Source organism: Nasonia vitripennis, chromosome 4 (genome assembly GCF_009193385.2).
Source record: "Nasonia vitripennis strain AsymCx chromosome 4, Nvit_psr_1.1, whole genome shotgun sequence".
NCBI lineage: Eukaryota > Metazoa > Arthropoda > Insecta > Hymenoptera > Pteromalidae > Nasonia > Nasonia vitripennis.
The window spans coordinates 26219268-26244276 of NC_045760.1; the positions used below are offsets into that span (position 1 = coordinate 26219268).

Sequence of the window (25009 nt, forward strand, 5' to 3'; positions counted from 1 at the left end):
TTTTCTGCATTGTCGCGCAACTTTTTCAAAATTAGCAAATCTTGAGTCGAGATGTCCATTTGTTGTTCACACCAGGTATAAAAGTCATCGACATTCTTGAGTAAATCCATCGACAAAATTTCCTTGGACTGCTCTTGGTCATCGCTATTACTGTTCATTGACAGATCGGGAGTTTTAGAATTTATGAAACTTGCGGATAAATCAATTTCGTTTGAATAATCTTCCACACCGCAGCCTGATGGTTTCTTTTCCGCCTCTAATAACGGCTATGTGCGGTTGGTCCTTTTAAAGCAGTTTATCCATCCTTTACTTTGCTAAAAGTAATAATAAACATTCAATGACTATATAATCTTCGAATTAATTTTTACCTTTTTGAAAAATGACGGACCGTCGTCGACAATCTTTTCCGCAGTGAGTTTCTCCGTTTTTCCATATAAAAGTTCTGTAGAATCAGATTCATCATTCATACTCTTGTTTAATGAGCCGTTCAGCATTTGGATTTGCGATTTTTCAAATCCTTAAGCTTGATCGGTAAAGTTAAACTGTTCTTGAGCACTGGTGATTTGTTGGTCTCCCGCGTAAAAATAGGTATTATATGAGATCTCATATTATATCAAGCCTCACAAAGATTTTAAATGTAAAACCTATACAAAAAATAAAAAAACGGTCTGATGCTTCGAATTTATTTTAAGCATGATGTAATGTAGTGAGGTCAATTATTTTTTGTGTACGTGTTGCCTATCAATTCAGAATATTATAGAACTGAATTGTGTATATTTTATACACAGTATTAGATTTTCGACGACAGACAGGGTACGGGAATTTTCTTCGCATTCGTGTGCCGCCTAATGGCCGCCTATATATAATATATATATGTGCAGTGTGTAGTCAGCTTGTACAGAGGTAACGGCGGCATACCTGTATCGCAATTATCCCAAATTTAATTGTATAGCTGTAGGGCCAATGTCATGCATAAGAGATAGTAGATTTTTCAAAGCTTTGAATTTTGGATCAACATCAGTGCGTCCAACTTTTAGGGAAAACGGCTTTGTTTAACATTAGCCGGGTGTATTATTATATCGCGGACAGCAGCCGGAAAGGGCAAGGCCTTGCTCTTTTCTAGTCTGAAACGCGTTTTAGCGAAGTATAAGTAAATAAAACGCGTTGTACGAAGGAGAAGGAGGGATAGTCAAAGAGGGAGGGGGAGAAGTTCGGATCTCGAACTGAGCGAGAGCGAGACAGACAGAGCACGCATCAGTAGGTAGACCTAGACACTCTGAGTCTGACTGATGCGGTTGCTGAATTGAATCGCACACACAACTCACCCACACAGCTCGAAGAACAGATGTGCAGCGACGGCGACCGAGTAGTATTTAGTATAGACTAATAGTATATCCTGGCGATATAGTGCCTGTCGTTTGTTGGTTAGAATAAGGAAAGTGCGGAGGAAGGCGGGTAAAGTGCTAACCCGCTTATCCCGGCACCGAGGTCGGGCTCCAGTCTGCGGGCCAGCGAAACAAAAGAGCCGACGAAGCAGCCCCTTACGGCATGCGAATGTCCCTTTCCGAGGACGCGCCACAAGAATTACAGCAGCAGCGGCGCCGCCGGCAGCAGATCGTCGTCGTCGTTTCGCTGCACTGCTCGGAGTTGCAGCAGGAGCATCGTTGACAGCATCACCGTTGGCAGTTTGTAAAGAGGCCAGCAGGATGTCTGTAACCGACGACAGGATACAGGAGCTCAACCGGTGCTTCCTCGAGTTCATGGGCAAGCCTGAGAACGTCGAGGCTGCCACCAAGGAAATCTATGAGGACTTGCTAGACGAGGTTCTCATGGGTTTTGTGTTCGACGTGCATCGCATGACCAAGACTGGCAGCTCCGATGTGGAGGAAGGCATTCCGGATGATGAGTCCTATGCCATCGTAGGTAAGGAGTCAAGCCTGATTTTACACTCTGAAGATGTGGCTTTTTATCATAACAGCTCAAGAATGTTTTACTGTCTAACAAACTTCTTGTGGGTTGTACTTTTTTCCGGCTTATCTCTTGCCCAATGATTCATGTAGTAGGCTTGCTTTCTATTTAACTCTATGGTATATCTAACAAATATATGTTAATTATGAGTATTTTTAAAAGGTTTATTTATCCAACATCAATGTTTGCCTGTTGTATCTCACAGTCATCATTTACATTGTAGTTTGATCAGTATAAGCTCTTTATATTTTTGAAGCAAACAATTTTGTGTTCTTACAGTATTGATGGCTCTTACAGTATTGATTGGCAAGAGTTCCATTTTTTCTTTGGGATGAATCATCTTCTCTTGCATTATCAACAAAAAAAACTCATTTAAAGGAGTAGGCTCTATTTGCGTAAAATACATTTTTTCTTGATTATTTTTCACTACTAAATGACTGATGCTTAGTGAAGAAATAAAAATAAAGAATCTTAATTTATTATAAAATAGAAGTACACCTAAGTTATCCATGATCACTGTTCAAAATAGGTTTCTAAAATGAAATTGTTGATTTCCAGACTCTCCTGGTTTAGATGTGTTTGGCCAACACCCGATCAAAAAGTCCCAGGAATGTAATTGTCCAAACTGCGACCGGGGCGTGGCGGCGAGTCGCTTCGCGACCCACCTGGAGAAATGCATGGGCATGGGCAGAAACAGTTCGCGCATAGCCTCGCGACGTATCGCCAATAACTCCAAGGATCTGACGACTTACAGTGGCGTGATAAGCGACGACGACGATGACGTCGACTGGAGCGTCAACAACGACAAGCGCAAACGGCGCAAGGACCGCAATGGCCTCAAGAAGCTAAAACAGCCGAAGAACAGCAGCACTGGAAGCGTCGGTTCTACCGGACAAAAGAATGGCAGCGACAGCCTCAACGAGCTCATCTACACGAGCAACGAGAGCTCTCCGTCCAATTATGAGAACATGTCGCTCGACGAAAAGAAAGCCCTGCTTCAGCAAATCTGCGGCGTCGTCTCGGAGCACACGAAGAAACTCTGCACCAGGTCCATGCGCTGCCCACAGCATAGCGATGATCAACGCAAAGAAATGCGCGCGAACCTGGAGGCCTCTTTGGGTCAAAACAACGGCAGCGGTAATGGTCAGGACAGCAACAGCATGCACATCGACATCGATACTTTCGAAGAGACAGACAGCCAGAACCTCAGAGAAACGTTGGCCAGGTGGGATAGGGAAGGATCGAGTCATTCGAGCCCAGCTGACTCAGCCTCTACCACTTCCACCTCATCGATTAGTAGAAAGCGCGAGACCAAGTCTAAGGGCAAGGGCAAGGGTAGCAAGCGCGACAGGAGCTCGCCTGTATCACAGGCCGACTGAACGATATCCTGTATTCACATTGCCTGTAATAGAGCGCATTATGAATCGTATTTTTTTCTGTGTTCAAACTCTTATTGTCGCACAGTGGTCGCTGAGTTCATTTTTTTTGCTCTCGTTTACTCGGCGACTCTTAATTTTATGACGAATAATGTTCAATGTAATTATTTATTATTTACATTACGACTATTTTTATTTGTGATAAGGATCATAAGTTTAGTTTCATTTAACTTAGACTTAGGAATGAAGTGATATAAAGTATATTTTCGTGTTTAAATCAATTTTCTTCTTAAAAAATGTATTATTTTATTAGTAATTTTTAAAAATCAGCTGAAAATTGCTGTTTGATATTTTTCATAAAATAACTTTTGAACAAATCCGACTACTGTGCAGATCTCTATGTCGTTCTGCCTTTCATTTTAATCGTTTTCAACAGTGTGTGTGTGTGTGTATGTATGTGTGCTTGCGCGCGCGCGTGTGTGTGTGTGTGCGTGTGTGTGTGAATCAAATGTGAATATAGGAAAGAAAAAAACATATTTAATGATGTTCCTACGAACTGTGTACAAAGTACTCTACGTTTTTAGATGAAAAACGATGAATTGTAATTAATGTAGAGACTATGATGATGTCGCGGTGACTCGTATCAAGTTTAACATGTACAACTTTTTTAAAAACACTGCAGCGAGTTTTATATTAAATTATAAACATACATATGTGCGTGTGTATGTTGTGTCAAGAATCAACGATATTTTTGTTTCCAGCAATCATTTTTTTTTTTTTTTTATAACAAACGACGTTGATTTTAGGGATAAAAGGTTATCAATCTTGTAAATTATTTGAATTATGATGAACTATATTTTTTTAAACACATGATCTTCTGTTTCCTTATTTAGCATTAACTTGAATTTTTATTCAGAGAAAATAAACAAATTTTTCATCTCAACATGCTTTTCTTTTCTTTTCCAACAACATTTCTATGTCTTATACTTATGCTGTTAAAATTTATACTTGAGTTCTTGAACCTTCAATAACTATATACAGAAATACCTACTCCGCCTATTTTACCGGATACATCCCGGCCCATTTCTAAGAAACTATACCTGAAAATTGATTGCACCCTCAATCCCTCGCCTGTAATATGCGTTTGTAACATTTCCCCTCCACTTCCTTTACCCCCAACGTAGCCTTTAAGTTCAAAGCGGATGCATTCATGCATTTCTCTATATTCCGCACGTTCAGTCTTATTTCAAAGTTGGACCGAATGCTTTGCGGGTCTTGGGCTTTGGGAAGCTCCATAACGGCATAAATATAGATAAAAAAAAAAAGATTTTCAATTTTATAATTAATATTATAACCATAATAGATCAAGTTGCATACCTGTTATAAACAAAAAAATATGTAAGTTGTAAAATCATAATAAACTAGTACTTAATGAACTAATGAACTTTTCAAAACATTATTGAAATTTGACGTGACCGGAGTACCGGACCGTCAGTTTGTTTTGTGACATCAAAAACGATCAGCTGATTATATACTCTCTCTCTCTATATATATATATATATACACACACGCACATATTACATGCACGCTATAGGTAGGTTATGACATGCGTCATGCACCGATTGCAAATCTTGCAGAGTTTGGAATATTTCTCAGAAATTGTAAATCTTAAAATACTTTATTTGCTTTTTTTTATACCTTACTAGCATAATTTTAAAGTTCTTATCGCGTGCATTATTGGAGCATACGATCGTGCAATATTGAGTCGATATTTAGTTTTAAGAGTGGAGTTTGAAAAGTGAGGTTATAATTGTGTGTTTGTTTACATCCATCCACAGACATATTTTACGCATCATGAAGATCGAGGACTACGAGAACATAGTAAAATTCATCCGAAATCATCGAGGCCTGACAAGGGACTGTGCCAGAAAGTTGGTCGCCAAATATTCAAAGTATTATTTGCTTTTATTACTCATTAATTTTCTAAGAAGAAATTTGTTTCGTATAAATAACGACGATTTTCTTAGCACAGATTCAAAGGTTTTTTAATGCTAACTAAATATTCTATTTTGTTTTTCTTCAGCTTTCAACCATCCACATTATACAGTATTCTAAATAAAGAAATACAGCTCCAAATGAAGATTATTCATTCCGAAGTTTTTGCAAAGGGTCGCAACTATTACACTAAGTGAGTTAAAATTCGTAGCAATATTTTTATTAATGTAAAATATGAAAGTGAATTAAAATGTTGTACTTTCAGTTACCTAGAGGCTGTAGGTAGAAATGAACCAGTTGGAATACTTCTAAGGCTTGCAACACAATTTAAGATTTGCCCTGCGCTATTTGCTCGCAAAGTCTTAGAAGATTATGTAAAAATTCATGATAAAAACAATCGTAAGTATTCTTTTTCATCCAAAAATTTGTGATCATTAAATAATTTATATCCACACTTTTGCTTACAGCTAATTCGAAAAGCTTGAATAAGTTTCTGAAGGACACTAGTTTGATTAAAGACAGAAATCTAGCTTATGAGGTCTACATGTGTGTTTTGTATGATGATCAATATGGTCCAATTAAAAATGCAATCAGCGAGTAAGTATTGCAATTTTTGATACAAAAAAAAATGTTGGATCTGTAATTTTAATATTGAAAATGTTTTTAAATTGCAGCTGCGTTGGAATAGAGTATGAAATGAAACTAGAGGAGTGCCTCAAGGAACGTAATATCCCATATTCCAATGAAGATCATCTAAGGTTGAAAGGCTACGACAAAACGCCAGACTGCAAATTGGAGGTTCCCATAGCTGTAAATGGTTTTGTTGTCAACTGGATTGAATCAAAAGCTCAGTTTGGCAACAAAGAAACTCACAATATATACATTAAAGAGCAATTTCTCAGCTATTGGAACAGATTTGGCCCTGGACTGGTAATTTACTGGTTTGGTTATCTAGATGATATAATCCAAACAAAGGAAACAAGATTCATCGTGATGGATCACTTTCCAGAGAATATCACATACATGGATCCCACCTCTCTAATGACATCTTTGAAGTGACATGTATAATGAAACTTTAAATTGCTATTTATTTATTATTATTTATTTTAATAAAAATCAAGAAAAAACAAAAACTTCGAGAATTTTCAATCTTGTTCGCTATATCCGTTATAATGACGAGAGGCAGACGCTCGACAAAAAGTGACAGTGAGCAGATCCGCCGTGGCGTATTTCGCGAAACGAGTTCATCTAGTTTGGAGCCACGTCGTCGTGGAGATCATCGGCGACGGCAGCAGCGGCGGCCTTGCGAGGCATTATATGTCTGTTTATTTATAAAAAGAGCGGCGGCCCGCGCAGTGCCGCCAGTGGGATGTCGCATGCGCGCCGGACGCATCATCCAGGCAACAGTTTGAGGAAACGCAGCATCACGGCAGTATATACCGCGCAGCATCCGTATGGCTTTGCGTGCTTCAGTCGGTCGTTCGTGCTGACTGACGCTTGTGCCGGATTTCGCTTGTTTGTTTGCTTCTTTGAAACGTGCAGTACTTTATATTTTCTTTCTCTTTCTTTTCGAGTTATAAAAGACGGTATAATCAGATCCAGTTCGCTTTTAACGCCAACGATTCTACTGGAAGGTGCGTGAGATGCAATTTACCACTTGTTGCATTTGTATTCGATTTATGTTTGCTATAAGCGGTGATTTTATTATTTACCGAGAATTTGTTCGACTCTTGAAATAATTTTTAAATTTCACTTTATTCGCGAATTGAAGAAACAATATAAATAGATTAAAAATAAAACATTTATATCGCACACGTGTGTTTGTGGAAGATATTAAACGTAAACATATGATTGTAATTTCAAGTGTTTTGAATGACGATCACATGGAACCATTGGTTAAAATAAAAAGAGAAACCGCCGCGAATAGCGTACATATTTTTTAGATTTAAATTGTGGCAGATGCACTGAATTTTTTTCATCCAACGAATTTTTAACATTTTCTACGGTATAAGTTGAGCGTAAACATCGTTGTGTAAATCACTGATTATTTTTTCTCTGGCGCCAACTGTTGTCTTCAAGATTTATTTATAAAACTCTCGCGAAAACATTGCTTTATACTTGCATACTTTAAGAACACAGTAGTTTTGTGAAAAAGTGTACGCAGCTTCTCTTCCATATTGGCGAGTTTAAATTGATTAACTTCTCTGTGACGGTGTAAAGGGCACGCGTTGCATGCGTTTATTAAAGTGCACCCACTATAACCTGATTGTTCTCGTGCGTTTAAAAATATTTTAAAACCTTCTATTTAAGGCCAAAAATGTTTAAAGTGTCAATTATACATCAATTATCGGACTTTTGAAAATCATATTAAAAAGCATGCAATTAGCAAACGTACGCGTAAAAATGTAAATATTTTCTCTTCCAAGTGATACCGATGGAAGGTATATTCAATATTCCGGGTACAATTAAATCGCGCAAAAATAGAAGCATAGTTTGTTTGGCTAATCCAATTTTCCGCCTGTCTGTCAACGCAGAAAATCCGATATTGGGTTGAAGCCTCTCGCACCAACGAGGTTTTATAATTAAATTGTAACGCGATATTTTTATATAAAAATTGCGCGTTATGGTCGGAAGTCCTGGTAATGATCGATATAGCGCATTGTTTGTATATTAGCAGAGTATCGTATGCTTACCGCAAATTGAATTTTTGAAACTGTATATATATATATATATATATAGATTCAAAAATTTACACACGAAGCTCCGGATCGTGACCGGAATAATGAAATAGAGAAAGCCGCGTACGTTCCGATTTAAATGACATAGACGTATATAATACAAAGTATAATTGAGCAGTTATATAACAAAAATAATTCGAAAATATTCCACGTTCGTTTTTCACGAGGGAACACATAAATAAAGCCGTGCGCGCGCGTGCTCGTCTGTGTGTCACCCGATCTAATTCATCGATTTTTGGTTACTTACTCTTCATTTCCCCTCGCGCGCACACGTATATTCATGAACACCCACTAAAAGACTTTATACGATTTGTGCGCGGCGCGGCTATAAATAAACCAAACTTATTTATCGGCTTCCAAATTCCAAACACACATACTGCGCTGCTCTCACTCTCGGAATTTTACAAAAAAATAGCGAACCTCTTTCATCGGCGCAATATAATCCTATACAACATACTCATTAATACAATTTCATATAATTAGCAAAACAAAAATCGAATTTATGAAAAAGCCTGTCATTTTCAGATATGAATAATACATAAGCAGCGGCGACCTGAAGACATCGCATACACCGTCGCATGTCAAGAAAATATCGCGGCAAATTTCAATTGTTTACAGAGCGCGCGGCGCGTGTGCGGTACCGAATTACTCAATCCGCGCGTACACCTTTATAATATAATTCTCGATAGGGGAGAAGTGAAGAAGAGCCTCCGCATCGCCGTCGGCACATTGCTATAACTCTTCTCGTCGAACACGCGGCTCTGATTCACTCGCTCGAGTCGATCTCTTATTATACGGACGAAAGTTATTGCATATACCGTGTGTTCTTTTATCTCGCGGCAACGATCTGCATTTGAATTCTCGTTCGAACGTCGCGCCCTTGATACTGAATTATTATGTGCTCTCGGAGTTTTCTCTTGTGCCTGCATATCTGATGCTGAACGTTCTTCTTTTATTTTTTTCTTGTTCTTGCTTTGAGATAAAATATTGACGTTTCGCGAGTTGATCGATTCCCATCGGAATAATGTCCAAGGAATCCGTCTTGAAAGCCGCACCATCCATACCGGCGATCAACATTCTGCCGCCGCAAATAACCAAGCTGAAGAAAGAGGTATGGCTTTTCTTCCTCGAGTTCGTTACTTTTTATTTCTGCAAACAGTTGGACAGTTTTTAGATACTATTATTAGTATATTCAGCGCTTGCTCGATCGTTATCTTATTGCACAACGCGGTATACACTCCTAGTCGGGATTTCAATAATTCATAAATACTCGAACAATGAAACTAATAACATATTCCGCAGGAAGAAGAGGAGACGTGGATCTCGGGCGAGGAGCTCTACACCGAGGGCAGCAGCGACGAGGAAAATTTCCGATGCAAGTCTCGCTTGATGGACCAGCTCTCAAAGGAGTCGTCCCTGTCATTAGTAGCGCGGCCTCGTCGATCGAAGGCTAAACTTGATAAGAAACTACCACGAGCCATGCACTCTCGTTCGACGTCCGCCGAGGACAGTGACAATGCGCTGCATCAGTCGACTTCAAAGGGCCATCATCACTCGCCGAGAAGCATTGCCTGCACCGACGCCGAGGAGGAGTACGTCGCCGATGATGAGATATCCTGGAAGGCCAATCGAGGTACCGGTGCCCTGTCCGCTTCTAAAGATCAGCAACTTTCCTGATTATATATATATATATATTCGTAGATTTTAATATTTAAATAAATTATACTTATTTTTTTCATCGACCGATTCGTTATTCCACCTCTGAAAAGTTTCCTCTGTATATCGTCATGATTTCCGATTCTTTTCGATACGTAGACGAGCTTCAGTTGGGGGACGAGATTTTCGCTTTGCAAGAGTACCCGAAGATTTGCGAATCTATGGATAGCATCTTCCGCGACTTTATCGAAAGGTTGAACTGTTTAGAGAAAGTAGAGAACGAAAACTGTTGCAGACAAGAAGAAAACTTACAAAATGAATTGAAAAATAACGTGATGTTCTTGGATGCGGCGGTTGATAAGCTGGAGAGCGAAATAGAGGTAAATCGAAGAGACTTAAACTCGTGAATTGTCGTCTTAAACTCGTTTCTATTTAGTGTGTCAAACGAAAGACAAAACAAGTTCAATTGCAAAACCGCTTGAGATTGAATGAAATTAAGAAAAGAGGACCGAAATTTAAAAAGCTAGATGAGAATACTAAACGGTTCATCGAGTTGTATGGTCACAAAATCGAATCGTCGGATTTCAAAGGTAAAACGATAAAAAGTTTCTAGGTCTCTCTTGGAAAACGTACACTATTTTGGTAATTGAAATATTGCCTCGTAGATCGGTCTAGTGAAAGGTCGGAAGTTTCTGACAGATCCGAATCAATACAGCTCCTGTCCGACGTTACGGAAGATCTCGTGAAATTATTAGATGAGTCTACTGTTTCAGAAGGCGTAACAACGAATATTGATTATAGATCGAGTGCAAGTAACAATTGAAATTTTTTTCGAAATTATCTTAATTACACGATTGCTTTATTGAGCTTACTCGATAACTTGTAAAACGTATAACTATTTTGCTTAAAAATACGAGGCAGTTTTCACAATTTACAATTTCATGTTTATACTTTTTAACGAGCATAAAAATCACGAAGTAACCGACGATTAAATAGTACTTTTCATACCATTTTACTTACAATAAAAATTAGGACGCTAAATCTAAAGACTATACATTAAATTTTGTCTTTCTTCTTTTTATCGGAAATCGTGTACTTGTCGTAAGTTTTCGTTGGATCGTACGGTTCCCAGCGACTAGCAGGGAAGATATGTTTGTTTCTCTCATACCACGACCTGTAATGATACAAATTAGTTAAAATTTTGTTAAATGAAAAAGGTTTTTTCACAAGTTATTGACTAACCTTAACAACACTTTGCCTGCATGGGATTCTTCAGTCTCAACTGATGCATCAGACATCATACGAACATCATCATGAACATCAAATGTAAAAAGTGGTCCACTCTTTCCTCTTGCCTTTACAAAGTAAAATATATTGTTTTTCAAATACTTTTTGATCATTTTGAAAAGAATTTTGTAAACGAGGTAATATCTCTTTTAGCTCACCTTGGTTACAATAAAATCGTAAAACGTGTAATGATGTGGAAGAATCAAGTCCTCTTTGACATACATTAGTTGATCTGCCATTACAGTTTTCAATTCACTGAATTCTTTTCTCAAGACTTCTAAACATCGTTGTAGGAGTTGATAAATGGAGTTACCTGCCAACAGTACGAACTAATGCCAATGAATACAATCATGATCATGTTTACGGCTAAACAGTATAAAGGGAAATGCAATTAATGGTTTACAATGAAAATTATCAAATCCTTACCTTTCTTCATGATTACACTACGCCTGTGCCCAGATCCATCCCAATAACTGAAAGTGATTTCGATCTCCTCTTCTTTAAGGGCATTCTGTTTCCGGGCCCACTCTTGTCTTAATTCTTCTCGTAGCCTATTCTCCTCTTCCTCTCTTTCTCTATCTGGTAGAAAACTTGTATCGACATCTGGATTTTTCTTAATCTTTTTAACAAGTGGTTCGGAATGTTCGCTTGTTTTTGATACACTTGATTTTTCTGACTTGGCATCCGAGTCCTCATCAGAAACAGCTCCTCCCTCTTCTTCTTCATCTTCATCCAAGTTGAAAGATAAGGCTTTTATTTGGTTTTTTTGTTTGGATTTTTCCGCTTGTTTAGCAGCTAATGCTCTTTCCTTCTCTTGTTCCTTTTCTTTTGCTTTTTGGGCAAGTTTTCTTTCTCGTTCCTTAACAATATTTTCTTGTTTCGCTTTCATTTCATCAAGCGTGACCAAACCAATGGTCGAAGTTTTAAGTTGTTGTTCAACTGCATTGTAGTGGGTAGCAAACTTGTTCTCAATATTATGTATCTTCAAATCATTCTCTATTTTTTTCTTTCTCAATTCAATTTCTTGTTGAGCAATTTCTCGCTTTTTCATCAGTTGCATTGCTCTACCAGCTTCGCTGGCGGCTCCCTTATAATGAGCCATGATTACTTATTTGTTCTTTTATATGCTGCAAGTAAACAAAAATTGTATCGCATTAGACAAAAATTAGATAAAATAAGTTCGAGATTTTTAATAATTTCTAACCTCAATACCAATGCAGCGTTTCACCTTGAACGTCCCAGTAATGAAATTTTTTCCCTTTTTAAAGTATGTTATTGATTCTAAGTCATGTATTTAATAATCTTTTTATTTTAACGCTAACATTTCTTGAATTTAATAACGTTGAAACGTTATTGTAAGTACTTATCATAGATGTGATTATTGTGAATATTGTGATCGACACTCGACAGTCGAGGCGTCGACACTCGTCAGCCCGCATACGTATACTTATATATATTATGGGTTGAAGGTTGACGTCTTTACGAACGCGCAGAATCCTGATGCGAAGCGGGAGATTTTCAATTATTTGAATGTCGAGCATGTACTTAGCACATTATGCAACAATATAGATACTAAAGTAGATTATTCCCGTGTTGCATATAGAACTTTATTCACGACTTGAATATGTAGCCACTTTGCCGTCTTGATAAGTGGGACTTACACACCCATTGTTAATACAAACTAAATTTTAAAAATTTATACATTTTTCAAGATTTTCAGTTTTTAAAATTAAATTTTTCTTTAATTTTTTTAAGATTAAAAAATTTTGATTCATTATACTAATGAACGTTTACAAAATGTTCTTACAGAAAAATTATAAAATTACACCACTAGGTGGCGTCTCATACCCACAAGTGAAGTAGCGCTCTGGAGTCTATATAATTTATAAAGGTAAGTTCTCATATGGGAAGAAAGATTGAGAGAAATTTTGATGTGTCTTGATAAATCTTACCCGGAAAGTGTTTGGTTATATCTGTCGACACCAAGCTTATAAAGGCTATTGCCATGCTGACATTGAAGAAACAGTTGCTTTGAAGTTTTGGCCTTGGGTTCCATTGCTTCTGGAGCGTCTTTAGGCGACCTTTTTCTTTTGCGACCTACATGTGCCGGAGCCAAATTTTCCGAGCTGCTTTCCAAACGTTGAACGTTCCTGTGGACCGTCTTCTTATTCTTTGCGCACCCTTTAGTTCTCCGCTTTTCAGGGAAGTAGGCCCTAGGCAGCAGAGTCTCGTTGGCAGATGTATCCGCTATGAGCATGTCTACAGCTTCTCCAGCGGCGTAGATCTCGATTTTGGAGTTGACCTCGAGGTGGATTTTTCTAACTCAGGGTCCAGATTCCTCGCAGCTAAAGGACGACGGTGAGAGGCTAAGGTTATCTCCTTAATTCGGTGAGCCAATCTCCGTTTGTTGGCCGGTGCATATGACATATTGGCGTCGTTGGTAGTCTCCTTTCAATCAAAATTTTGTGATTTACAAAAGTGAGATAGGTAGTATTTGTATAAAAATAATTATTATGACTTACCGCTGCCGTTAATTATAATTCTATCTTGCAGTTTATCACGTCGAACCCCTCAAACGTTGCGTTATAGGTTGGATGAGGACTCGTTTCATTATCAACGGAAGGCAACTGGGATTTTTCGTCCTCTCGTTGCGGCCCCTCAACTTTTTCTCCAATACGCAGTTGTACAGTGCCGTCGCTCTGTGGAACCGCGTACATCTCTCCATCGACGTTATCTGACTACAAAAAATCCTGAAAAATGACATTATTTAGACACAATTCCCTTTCTCACTCATCTGAATTTGGATGGTTTTGTCCAACTGTGGAACCGTTTTGATAGCGACGCTGCTCGTTGAGATCTTGCAACTTCTCGCGAAGGAATTGAAGGCATCATTTACGTACCGTCATAAGACAAAACTCGACAGCCCCCACAAAAAGACAGAAAAATCTTTTGTATTCATGATGTTCACCCTACATTTTTCCACATAAAATCAACATATTAAAAATGGTAAGTCGTCGAAGGTTTTTATCGACGATCTCTACCGTAACGAAAATTAATATGTTTACATCGTACCTGAGAGAACAGCTACACCCGCCACAGCACACGTTTTCGCTTTCCAAAATGCCAGAAAAGCGCTGCAAAATATAACGCTTTTCCTGTTCGACGGGTTTTCCACCCGCGTAATTAGGAATCGTTTCATATATGCGCACTGTATGTCCATCGTAGTACGCAAAGCGCCAATGGCTCGTGCACGTACCTCCCATAATCACAACACTGGTTTTACTTTTTACAGGTTGAACGCATCGTGGATAGTATAAATACATCACACTCTGCACCTCGAATTCGGGATGATTTTCTTGAACTACGCCAAGAAAAGCATCCAACGAATCGTCGTTCAACCATGAGTTTTGTTTCGAAATTATTGGCTGGAACACGTTCAAGTCAACATTAAATAATTTGCTATCAAAATATGTACTTATATTTGCAGTATCTTTATAACAATTATTGCGCTTTGTACTCGAGCATACAAAGACAATATCATCGTCATCATCACTGTTTGTAAGATCCACAACACAACTAACGGCTCGAGATGCTTGAACATTTATACAGGGCCGTTTTACTAATAGACCTACTTCTTGATCAGACGATCGCCTTCGTCTTTTTGACGCAATTTCGTTATTATTTATAATTTCCACTCATCTGACTTAATTGAACGCCTGAGTACCATCTTGATAGACGGCCTCTCGTTGTCCGATGCCACCCGTTCAAGAGCGCTGTTAACACTATCTTGCTGAACTGGAGACATTTTTTTTTATAAACAAATTACACTTTTTATGTTTATTAACTACTTAACAATTATCACGAAATGCGGTATAAACTTATGCACGACTAAACTAATTTATAAATAAACAAATTATAAACTACACTAACTTTAGACTTACTTAGATAAGCGCTTAATGCGGTATAAATTATCGTGCGTAAAATATTTTTTTTTTTTTTATTTTTATTTATTTAGCCAGAAAATTTACACTAGTGAATTACAGTAGTGACTTACACTCCGCAATGCACCAGTAAATCCCGCAGAGGTACTCGCAGGTACCTGTTGGCAGGACTGGCCACTCTTATCTACTAAAACTTAATACTAATTACAATTCCTTAATTATAACACTATTCCCATTACAAGAGATCCTTTTACAATTTAATTTTTAAATAGAACCTAAATATTCATCCCTAGTATTTTAGCATATCATTCATTCATCCTAATCCATTCCTTTATTTTACTTTTCGCTGTTTCATATTTGTTTAAAGTCTTTAGCTCGTTTGGAAGATCATTGAATACACCAACAGCCTTTATATAGCTGTTTTTTTGGCTTACAGTTTTAGTTCTTTGTGGTATCTGTATCAACTTTTTCCTTGTTACGCTATTCGATGTCAAGAACCTGTTTTTCATATCATTATAGTGGAACACTATGGATTCAAACGCAAACAATTGTCTTAAGTTTAGAGGTTTGTTATGAGTCATGAATTTGTTGTTACTTATTATTTTTAGCAATCTACTTTGTAAATTTTGTAATATGTTCAAGTTGTTATTATACGCTCCCCCCCATGCTATTATTCCATAATTTATAACACTGTGAAAGAATGCATAGTATATCATTAATAATGTATGTGTTTCCATGAATGTTCTTAGCTTATAAAATACAAACACTAAATATTTAGTTTTATTTATTAAATATTCTATATGTTGTTTCCATTTCATGTTGAAATCGAAGATTATACCCAAGTATTTACAGTGTTCCACCCTTTTCAAGACCTTTCCCTCTATTTGACATGTAAAGTTTCTTGGGACACTATCAATATAATTACCAAAAGTCATATATACCGTTTTGTCAATGTTTAAGGATAATTTATTTTGTGCAAGCCAGACCGATATGTTACTTAAGTAGTCGTTCATCTTGATTTCAACATTACTCCAGTTATCATCAGTTGATATTACAGCTGTGTCATCAGCATAGGATATGATTGTTTCTTTTGTCATATTTATCAAGAGATCATTGACGTATAAAATAAAAAATAGTGGTCCTAATATAGTTCCTTGTGGCACCCCTGTATCAACAGCCTCATAACTGCTTACGACATCTTTCAGTTTAACTCTTTGGCACCTATTAGTTAAGTAACTCTTAATTAATTTATATGCTATTCCCCTAATACCATAATTATAAGGTTTATCCAACAAAATTTTGTGATTTACAGTATCAAATGCTTTTGAGAGATCCAAAAAACTTATAGCTATTGGCTTACTTTTATCTAATTTATTATAAATAATGTTTGTTATATGATATAATGCTTCCTTTGTGCCTTTATTTTTTACAAAACCATACTGATTTTCCGCTATGATCTTACTTTTGTTTATAAACTCAGTAATTCTGCAATATATAACTCTTTCCAATATCTTAGCTAAGTTTGAGATTAAAGAGATAGGTCTGTAGTTTGATACTTGTTTCTTACTTTTCGCTTTATATATTGGTATCACCTCAGCACTTTTTAACGCTTCTGGCCAAATACCCTTTTCAATACATAAGTTAATAATGTGCACTAATGGATTTATTATATAATCCGATAGCAGCTTTATTGTTTTAACATTTATCTTATCTACTCCACCGCTTTTCAATTCCATATTCTTTATGATTCTACTTATCTCACTGTTATTAGTTGGGGTCAAGAAAATAGATTTTGGATACTTTATTGGTTGATGTGCCTTAGCACTAGTTGGTTGTTTAATTTTATCACTTAGTTTTTTACCAATATTGCAGAAATAAGAGTTGAACTCATTGGCTATGCCTATGGGTTCATCGATCTTCTGCATATCTTTATTTAAAATTTGTTTTATAGTGTCGTCTTTCTTATTTGTTTTCCCTAGTTTAGTTTTCACTATTTCCCATAAACGTCTAGGATTTCTTAGATTTTTTCCTACTTGTTCACTATCATATTTAAATTTTGCCTCATTGATAATTTTATTTAGAATTTTTGTATAGTCCTTATACTCTTTCTTCAGCCTATTATTACCTGGTTCCAATTGCCAAGTCTTATACAATAACTCTTTTTTATTGCACGATTCTATTATGGCCTTAGTAATCCATATTTTCCTAGGTTTTGTGTTGTTTCGTATGTTACGTATTTTTTTGTTTTCCGTAGCTAAATCTATGCTAATCTTTATGTGTTCAATAAGTGTATTGGTAGCTTCAGTTGGATCATGCATAGTCAATATCAATTCCCAATTTACATCCTTCGCTATTTTCCTTAGTTTTTTGTAATTTATTGTTGTTTTGTTCTCTTCTACCTTGTTTGCTCTTTGCTTGTTAATCGATACAAATAGTGGATAATGATCAGTTAGCGCATAAATTAATTTGAAAGTCCTGGTTAAAATTGTATTAGTTTTTATAAATACATTGTCTATGCATGTTCCAATATTTTTAGAATCTGACGGTCTAGTTATACCCTGAAATCCAGGGTGGTACCCGGAGTCTAGTAAGTTACATAAAAACTCATTACTATAATTCTCTTGTGTCAGTGTGTCAATATTAAAGTCTCCTATTATTAAATGATTCTTAGTCTTCTTTTTGTTTTTTATTAGTTCTTTTATGTTCATAATAAATTCCGATTTTGGTATGTCATGAGATCGATATATTGCGGATATGTCTACTGTGTTCTCATTGTTTATTTTTATACAAGAATTGAGTATTTTAAGTTTGCCTATATCAATAATCTCCGTGTCTTCCTCTATATCGTTTTCAATATATACAACCACACCGTCAGATCTGTTTATTTTGCTACTGTTATAATACATTTTATATCCTTCTATCATAAAATAGTCTTTAAAATCTAAGTTCCATGATTCAGCGCATACGATTATGCATGGTTTTATCTTTAGTCTCTCAATAAATACTTGAAGTTTGTTAAAATTTGCATTTAAGCTTCTTATATTTACATACAGTATATTTTCTTTATTCATTTTCAAGTGTTTATTTAGAGAGTTTAGATCTAATATTGTTGTTTCTCGTTGTATCGTCTCGCTCTGTATATCTTCTACTATGTCAATGATATTCTCCATGTTACTTGATTCCTTGATTGCCTCCTCGCTGACTCTGCAGATTGAGAAGGCTGGAACGAGGTGAAGTTGATAGCAGCGTGTCCATGGAATTTGTTCTTCTTGGTCTAGTATCAGTCGGTACAGGGATATCTATTTTACCGATATATCTCTGGATAAATGGGTCCACAGGGTAATCCGTTGATTCAATATGCCTTTTGATTTTTTTCATAAGCACTTGACATTGGTGGCTATCATTTGCCACGTGTGCTGTATTATACTTTGTCTTGTAGATGTTATTAATAAAACAACAGTTAATACAGCATAAATCAGACTGCTTTGTACAGTTGATTGTATTATGAGGGCCTGCACATCTTAAACATACCTTGTCATTTATGCACTTCCTACTGCTGTGTCCGAATCTCCCACAGTTTATACAGGGTTGTAGATTAATGTCGTCATATACTTTGCAGTTCTGGTATCCTACAAAGATTCTGTTATTGTTCTCTTTTATAGTCTTGTATAGTTCTGAGGTTACTTCAATTATTATGCTTTCTTGATTGTTTCTTTTGTTTACAAATTTATGCACAGCTACACATTTTGTTTCACAGCCTTTAAAGTTTCTTGTATTTATGTCATTTTCTAATTCTTTTAAGTCCATTTGTTCATAATTATCCACACCCACTATTTTCAATCTTGGTTTTTTTACTACTTCTTTTTCAATCGTACATGTATTAGATAATTTCTTACTCATGTATTTAAGGGTTTCAGCAGCACTTGTGTTGTTCATACAACTGATTATCATCTCATTGTCATTTTTGCAATATACCTTTTTGGTTTGAATTGACTTCTCTTTATTTAAATAATGTTTCACACTTGTTCTTATATCTGTTCTGTCCTCATTGTTTTTCTTCCTTATTATGATGTTCGGTACTCTTTCGCTTTTTGGCTTTTCTCCTGATAAAACTTGAGCATATGGTTTCTTAACAATGTTGTTTTCTTTTTGTAGTTGCTTAATAAATTCCTTCAATATTTCATTCTTATCGCTCATCTCTGTATTTATTTGTTTTAGTAGACTATTTTCTTTTCTCAAATTACTCACTTCCAAACTATCATCCTGACTATTTTGTTCGTCCTCCTCGTCCTTGTTTTCCAGTTCTTTCAAAATTTCTTCCCTTAGTTCTTCCTTCAATTGACTTTTCACATGTGCTACTATGATTCTGGCATCCTCATTTAATGCCGATTCATTATATTTTGAGGTTAGATTTATGTGCGCGTGATCAGGACAAATTACCAATGTATTACTGACATATCTTATGTTGTTTAATTTATTAAAGTCACTTCTATGGTACACATTTTCACATATTAAACAAATTACTACTCCAACTCTTGCTGAGGGATGACATTTAAACGATTTTTCACGAACCTTGTCAGGCGGTATTCCCCCGCCCGACGCCATGTTCCTAGAATGCAAATACAGGTGAAACATTTTTTTAAAATATAATAATAAATAAACGAATATATTAATTTATCCATAAATAAAACTGATTTATAAATAATTAATAATAATAAATAAATTAATAAGCTTATTAATAAACTGCACTATCTTTAGACTTTCTTAGATAAGCACGTGAAACTAGTGATAAAAATTTTAAATTCACTTATGTGCTATACGAACTTAATTTTAATTTTGTATTATAAATTACGACCGAGTGATTTATAGTTTGAGCAAAAATCTAAGGACACGAATTACGCCTTTAAACTTTTCAAACTGCACTATCCACTGATTCACTCAAAACTGATTGCTAGACGTAGATCAGCGGGTCGTATGCCATAGGGGTACGGTAGATCGTCGACACCAGCGCCACCTGTTGGTTCTATTCTCAAGTTTGCCGAAACCAGCGCCATCTATGGGTTATATTCTCAAGTTCACCGAGGCCAACGCAACCTACTGGTTTTATTCTTAATTTCATCGAGATCATGAAATCATTGCAACTTATAATTACTTAAAAGGTATAATGTTGGTTAAGTTTATTAATTATAGACTATATTCCTAGTTATAGTTAATTTATGAATTCTATGAAATTCTTGATTTTCTTATTACATCTTAAGATTATAGTAAAACACGAATTTTTAGAATTAATATTAACAGTGAGTAAGTAAATTACATGATTATTTCCGTAACCTAAGAGTATATTGTGTACCAAGGGCGTAAAGTGGGCTTTTTTAGGCCGAGTGTGGATTTTGCAGTACGAGTCAAGGCGAGTTAGCCCGAGCCGAAGGCGAGGGCGTTTACGAGCCGCAGACGAGTACTGCAAAATCCACGAGGCCAAAAAGCCCACTTAGCCCTATAGATTCCATGACAAGACCTGGCCGTTAAGTGGGTTACCGATTCTACCAGGGTTTATCAGTATATCTACAATAAATAACGGTTGTATTATATTTATTTTGATTTAGAATGAAAGATACATACGAAAAATGATTCGGCTAATTTTTTAGTTCTTCATCAACAAGGCTTGTTTGTCACTAAATTTATTACTTAATAAGTATGACGATATTGTGATTTTTCGCAAGAGCCAAAATATTAATTTCTTGATCACTTGGTAGAGGCCCCAACTTTCTCAAAATTCATATGGATGCTTTTGAATTTATATTTAGTATAGAGCTTAAATAATAATAAAAATTAAAAGTTTATGCTACTACAAATTTGTATTATAAACTGATACGGGTCTCAGCTGGTGGGTGTGTGGCTAGAATCTACCCGCATATACCCGCAATGACGGTCAGTTAACACGACGGGGTTTCTAATCATCACCTATTTTCATTGATCTCTTCGCAGTCATCATGTGCATAGTGTCGTATAAACGTATACTATTCAATAATATACAACGACAATTGACATGTGCCGATACGAAAATGACTTAGCAAACGTTAATTAGCTCGTCACACAGGCCAGTAATATCTCCAACTAATTATTTCTCTCTCTTTCATGTCACCAAAATTCAATATCGCCTTGTCGAGTCATTGACGTTATCGCGCCGTTCGACTTTGAACTATAGGCGCGCGAGCGCGAGTCGCGACAAAAGTTATCAAAGCGAGTGGAATGGCCCGCGTCGATAATTGAAGAAATAATAATTGATACAAAGCAGTAGTGGTCTTTCGCTGCTAACGCGTATACAAACTCTACGTGTGCACATATATGTAGACGCGGAATGTTGATGTTGAGGCGGATTACGAAAAACGGTGGAGCAGGACTGTGGCCATTTAATCGAATGATATTCGGCTGCATGTGCCCGAGTGAATTTGCGTGCGGGCGTGTACGCACCGCTGACAGATTCTGTTATTGCGTTAGACGCGCTCGCCCGCGCTCTTTAAATATGCAGGCATTGTTGCACCAGCAGTCGTTCTCTCTCTCTCTCTCTCTCTCTCTCTCTCTCTCTCTCTTTCTCTCTCTCTCTCTATGTGCGGATGCTGGTTGGATCATTGCGCGCCGTGTTTAGGTTCCTTATTTGTAAATATTCTACACGCACGCGTGTTGCTGTGTAACGAAAAAAACACTCGGCCAGGTTTGAATCTCTTTAAGGCAGGTTTCGCGCGTAGTATAGAATGGATAATGGAGATGTAAAAGTGGTGTATATATTACTCCAGGATGTGAGCCGAGTTATAAAAAATAGCCAGCAAATAGCCGTGTACAGACCACAAAGCCAGTTGGCTCGACATAAATTATTAGAGTTTGTGTGTCCGTTTGGTGCGTCTAGTCCCAAAGCTTCCTCCGCATGTTTATCGTTGAACTTTTACATCTAAATTTTTTGTTTCACCGTGCGACGTGAATCCTTTCACGGTCTTTTTTCAGTGTTCTTACTGTTAGTAACTCTGTGGTGGATCTTACTCATAGTGATGATGACAATGATATTGTGTTTGTATGCTCGAGTATAAAGCGCGGTAATTGCTATCAAGATATTGCAAATAAAATTGCATATTTTGATAGCAAATTATTTAATGTTGACTTGAGCGCGTTGCAGCCAATAATTTCGAAACGAAACTCATGGTTGAACGACGATTCGTTAGATGCTTTTTTTGGCGTAGTTCAAGAAAACCATCCCGAATTCGAGGTGCAGAGTGTGATGTATTTATACTATCCACGATGCGTTCAACCTGTAAAAAGTAAAACCAGTGTCGTGATTATTGGAGGTACGTGCACGAGCCATTGGCGCTTTGGGTACTACGATGGACATACAGTGCGCAAATATGACACGATTCCCAATTACATGGGTGGAAAACCCGTCTAAAAGGAAAAGAGTTATATTTTGCAGCGTTTTCAGGCATTTTAGAAAGCGATATCAACTTCGTTGATATCGTCACAAAACAGCCTGATAGATACAGCTGTGGAGTTTACTCGGCTGCTCTTTTGACTTGCTTGATTCTCGGAGGAGATCCTTCGAAAGTCAATCTTGTGAAAGATGTTTTATTGATGCGACGACATTTTTTGCAGATATTGCAAAGTCGAAGATTACCTCCTTTTCCAACTGCGGCTACAAATTGAGTCATCTAAGTAGTATCCACAACAATGTTATTTATAAATATAAATTCAAAACAAAATATAGTTGCATGCATAAAATATCATTTATAATTTATCATCGCAACTTGTCATTACTAAAAGCTTATAATGCTTATTAAGTCTAAACTAGTCCTATTTATAGTTAATTGATTAATTTTATTGTATTTTAAACTTTTGGGATCTAGCGTTTCTTATCACATGTTAACATTATAATAAAACATGAATTTTTATAATTAATATTAATAGTGAGTAAGTAAATTGCATGATTATTTTAGTAACGTAGAACTATATTGTGTATTAAGGGCGTAAATTGGGCTCTTTTAACTATAGCGTGGAGTTTGTAGCACAATTGTTTATTCCAAATTTTTGTATTTTCTGATTAAAAATAACCATATACTTATTTATTGGCACTTTACGTAACTTTTTATAACTCTTCTAACATTTTATCTTGTACATACATGATAGACGTTCGTGGTTATATGGCTGTAGGCGATGATTCCACGTTCTTTTTAGATTATTGTATAAAAAATACTTATTTTAGAAAATTGAACTATCATTTTTTTTTATTTACTAACACATAGTATATAATTTAGAACAAAATTCATTTTTTATACAATAATATAAAAAAAAATTAACGCGCCTGAAGCGCATTGTATAATTATTATATAATGTGTTTCCGACAGTACCTCTTGGGTGGTGTGGAAATCTGTCTCCTCATTTTTCAGTGAAAAATCGCATTTTTGATATGTTTTATAATTAAAGAACATACACATGAATCGTTTTGGCCAAAGAATTTTGAATATTGCTACTTATTATTCATAGTATTGTCTAGTACCTTTAATTGTATCGTACGTCGTCTGCTGCGCAGGCATTATGACTTCTGTTGCGGATATGATAAGGTAACGAAGGTTAGACTTCAGATAATCGGGAAAATATTTAGACATAGGACATAGAGTGTAGACAATGGGTAATGACGCAACGGCAGGAATATGGAGACGGGGGACTGGTGCACGTATGAAGTGCTTAGAAGGGCCAGCGCTAATCCTCCCCGCCTATGTTCCTGTGAGCGTTTGTTTGCCGTCCCATATAAAATGTCTCGACGACCCGAAAGCCTGACGGGGAATTCCAAAATCCGTCTTTGTTTTACTGTCCTATATGAAATGTCTCGACTAATTACTATCTATAAAACTCGGTCGGGGAAACGTGTACCGTGGCGGACGCAGCTGTTCTCTCAGGTACGATCTATGCATAGTATGAGACTTATACGAGGAAATGTACGAATGAATTTATTCATGTAACAGTGTAAGCATAAATTGCGGTTAATAAATAACATTTTTTGTAAGCGAGAAGAGTTCAAGCGTCAGGGTGACGGAAGCGCGGGCCGAACGCACCGGCGAGAGCAGAAGCTCGCAGCGCGCGTCAGATTCCTTCGGCGTCCGCTTGCGACTGCCAGTTGCGTAGGGCCCAGGTAGCTGGAGGGAACCGTGAGTGGCGTCGGACGTGTCCGCCACGCCATATAGCTAGAGGAAGCTACGCATCCGCTAGGCTGCCATCTGGCCCCAAAAGTGAGTCACGCTCCACAAGGGCGGTCAGTCAAAATACTTGCTTGGGTGGACAGCAACATCCATTCGAAGCTTGCTTGGTGACTAGGTGAGACTTTAGTCGCCAGTATTCTTTAATCACTTTAGTGCTTTTTAGTTTGGGAAAGGAAAAATAAACTACACGCATCCTACAACCTACTTGTCGTTTCTCTGCCCACAAGACAACCGAAACAAATTTTCACATTAATATTTACAATTAATATAACTTATCACTTTACTTTACATTACTAAGAGTTTAAATGGCCATGAAAATATTACCATTCGAATGATACAACTAAAATCGCTGTCAATTCTTCGGCGCGTAGCTTTCTCCAACAAAATTTATAGTACTAATAAATAAAATATTGTTCAAATATACAGTATATTATTGATTTTTAAAATAAGATCAATTTTAATTATTTTATTAAGGTAGTTCACCGGAATATTTATTTTCTTTGAGAGTTTATGTACTTTAAACAATTTATATCATTATTCTAATGTTTGATACTATGAATTGTAAAGTTTTGACATTAGATAACACTGTATAATATCTTAAAAAAGGAATTTTCTAATAAAAACCCTAATTGAGCACCACTGCAGCCGGTGAACTACCTTGTAGGAGAACCCGTCACAATATCAAATATAATTTTCATGAAAAAATTTAAACTTCAATATTTTCACTACCATAGGATTCTCATAACCTTATAAAATCATGAATTTTCTCAAAACATTCAGAACTTTCGTTAGCGAGTTATAAGGTTTAA

General features: G+C 36.6%; 4 protein-coding genes across 13 annotated transcripts; 3 read left to right on the forward strand and 1 right to left on the reverse strand.

The window, feature by feature from the left end:
- The first annotated feature begins 900 nt into the window (after positions 1-900).
- Positions 901-4287, forward strand: LOC100116970 (ataxin-7-like protein 3). The gene is made up of 2 exons (XM_001601279.6): positions 901-1923; positions 2527-4287. The coding sequence occupies exons 1-2, from the start codon at positions 1707-1709 to the stop codon at positions 3345-3347; spliced, it is 1038 nt and encodes a 345-aa protein (XP_001601329.1). The 5' UTR covers positions 901-1706; the 3' UTR covers positions 3348-4287.
- Positions 4288-4409: 122 nt separating this feature from the next.
- On the forward strand, positions 4410-6472 carry LOC100680252 (protein C15orf41 homolog). 3 transcript variants are annotated; one of them, XM_032599584.1, is made up of 6 exons: positions 4410-4742; positions 5183-5296; positions 5428-5532; positions 5605-5738; positions 5807-5936; positions 6014-6472. In XM_032599584.1, the coding sequence occupies exons 2-6, from the start codon at positions 5199-5201 to the stop codon at positions 6396-6398; spliced, it is 852 nt and encodes a 283-aa protein (XP_032455475.1). In that variant the 5' UTR covers positions 4410-4742; positions 5183-5198; the 3' UTR covers positions 6399-6472. The 3 variants fall into 3 exon arrangements, with proteins under 3 accessions (XP_032455475.1, XP_032455476.1, XP_032455474.1); XM_032599585.1 differs by lacking the exon at positions 4410-4742 and adding an exon at positions 4914-4938; XM_032599583.1 differs by lacking the exon at positions 4410-4742 and adding an exon at positions 4926-5005.
- Positions 6473-6605: 133 nt separating this feature from the next.
- Positions 6606-10794, forward strand: LOC116738458. The gene is made up of 6 exons (XM_003427900.5): positions 6606-6973; positions 8603-9188; positions 9380-9710; positions 9893-10113; positions 10170-10323; positions 10399-10794. Exons 2-6 carry the CDS (start codon positions 9102-9104, stop codon positions 10554-10556), a joined length of 951 nt encoding a protein of 316 aa, XP_003427948.1. The 5' UTR covers positions 6606-6973; positions 8603-9101; the 3' UTR covers positions 10557-10794.
- Positions 9620-19571, reverse strand: LOC100116858 (protein FAM50 homolog). 8 transcript variants are annotated; one of them, XM_032599580.1, is made up of 7 exons: positions 14093-14804; positions 13543-13989; positions 12225-13468; positions 11447-12147; positions 11179-11333; positions 10976-11088; positions 10562-10907 (listed from the first exon to the last, which is right to left on the reverse strand). In XM_032599580.1, the coding sequence occupies exons 4-7, from the start codon at positions 12120-12122 to the stop codon at positions 10790-10792; spliced, it is 1062 nt and encodes a 353-aa protein (XP_032455471.1). In that variant the 5' UTR covers positions 12123-12147; positions 12225-13468; positions 13543-13989; positions 14093-14804; the 3' UTR covers positions 10562-10789. The 8 variants fall into 8 exon arrangements, 4 of the variants coding, with proteins under 4 accessions (XP_032455472.1, XP_032455473.1, XP_032455471.1 ...); XM_008215727.4 differs by lacking the exon at positions 14093-14804 and having other exon boundaries at positions 12225-12894; positions 12973-13468; positions 13543-13984; XM_032599581.1 differs by lacking the exons at positions 12225-13468; positions 13543-13989; positions 14093-14804 and adding an exon at positions 9620-9750 and having other exon boundaries at positions 10754-10907; positions 11447-12153.
- Positions 19572-25009: the final 5438 nt, after the last annotated feature.

What these genes read in the sequence shown, in the direction of transcription:
- LOC100116970 (XM_001601279.6), top strand. Translation starts at nt 1,707, where the DNA reads ATGTCTGTAACCGACGACAGGATACAGGAGCTCAACCGGTGCTTCCTC. An exon ending in TGAGTCCTATGCCATCGTAG is followed by an intron (nt 1,924 to 2,526) that starts GTAAGGAGTCAA and finishes GTTGATTTCCAG; the next exon opens with ACTCTCCTGGTTTAGATGTG.
- LOC100680252 (XM_032599584.1), top strand. Translation starts at nt 5,199, where the DNA reads ATGAAGATCGAGGACTACGAGAACATAGTAAAATTCATCCGAAATCAT. An exon ending in GGTCGCAACTATTACACTAA is followed by an intron (nt 5,533 to 5,604) that starts GTGAGTTAAAAT and finishes TTGTACTTTCAG; the next exon opens with TTACCTAGAGGCTGTAGGTA. An exon ending in AATTCATGATAAAAACAATC is followed by an intron (nt 5,739 to 5,806) that starts GTAAGTATTCTT and finishes TTTTGCTTACAG; the next exon opens with CTAATTCGAAAAGCTTGAAT.
- LOC116738458 (XM_003427900.5), top strand. Translation starts at nt 9,102, where the DNA reads ATGTCCAAGGAATCCGTCTTGAAAGCCGCACCATCCATACCGGCGATC. An exon ending in AGCTGGAGAGCGAAATAGAG is followed by an intron (nt 10,114 to 10,169) that starts GTAAATCGAAGA and finishes GTTTCTATTTAG; the next exon opens with TGTGTCAAACGAAAGACAAA. An exon ending in CGAATCGTCGGATTTCAAAG is followed by an intron (nt 10,324 to 10,398) that starts GTAAAACGATAA and finishes ATTGCCTCGTAG; the next exon opens with ATCGGTCTAGTGAAAGGTCG.
- LOC100116858 (XM_032599581.1), bottom strand. Translation starts at nt 12,122, where the DNA reads ATGGCTCATTATAAGGGAGCCGCCAGCGAAGCTGGTAGAGCAATGCAA. An exon ending in ACGATTTTATTGTAACCAAG is followed by an intron (nt 11,089 to 11,178) that starts GTGAGCTAAAAG and finishes TACTTTGTAAAG; the next exon opens with GCAAGAGGAAAGAGTGGACC. An exon ending in GCAGGCAAAGTGTTGTTAAG is followed by an intron (nt 10,908 to 10,975) that starts GTTAGTCAATAA and finishes GTATCATTACAG; the next exon opens with GTCGTGGTATGAGAGAAACA.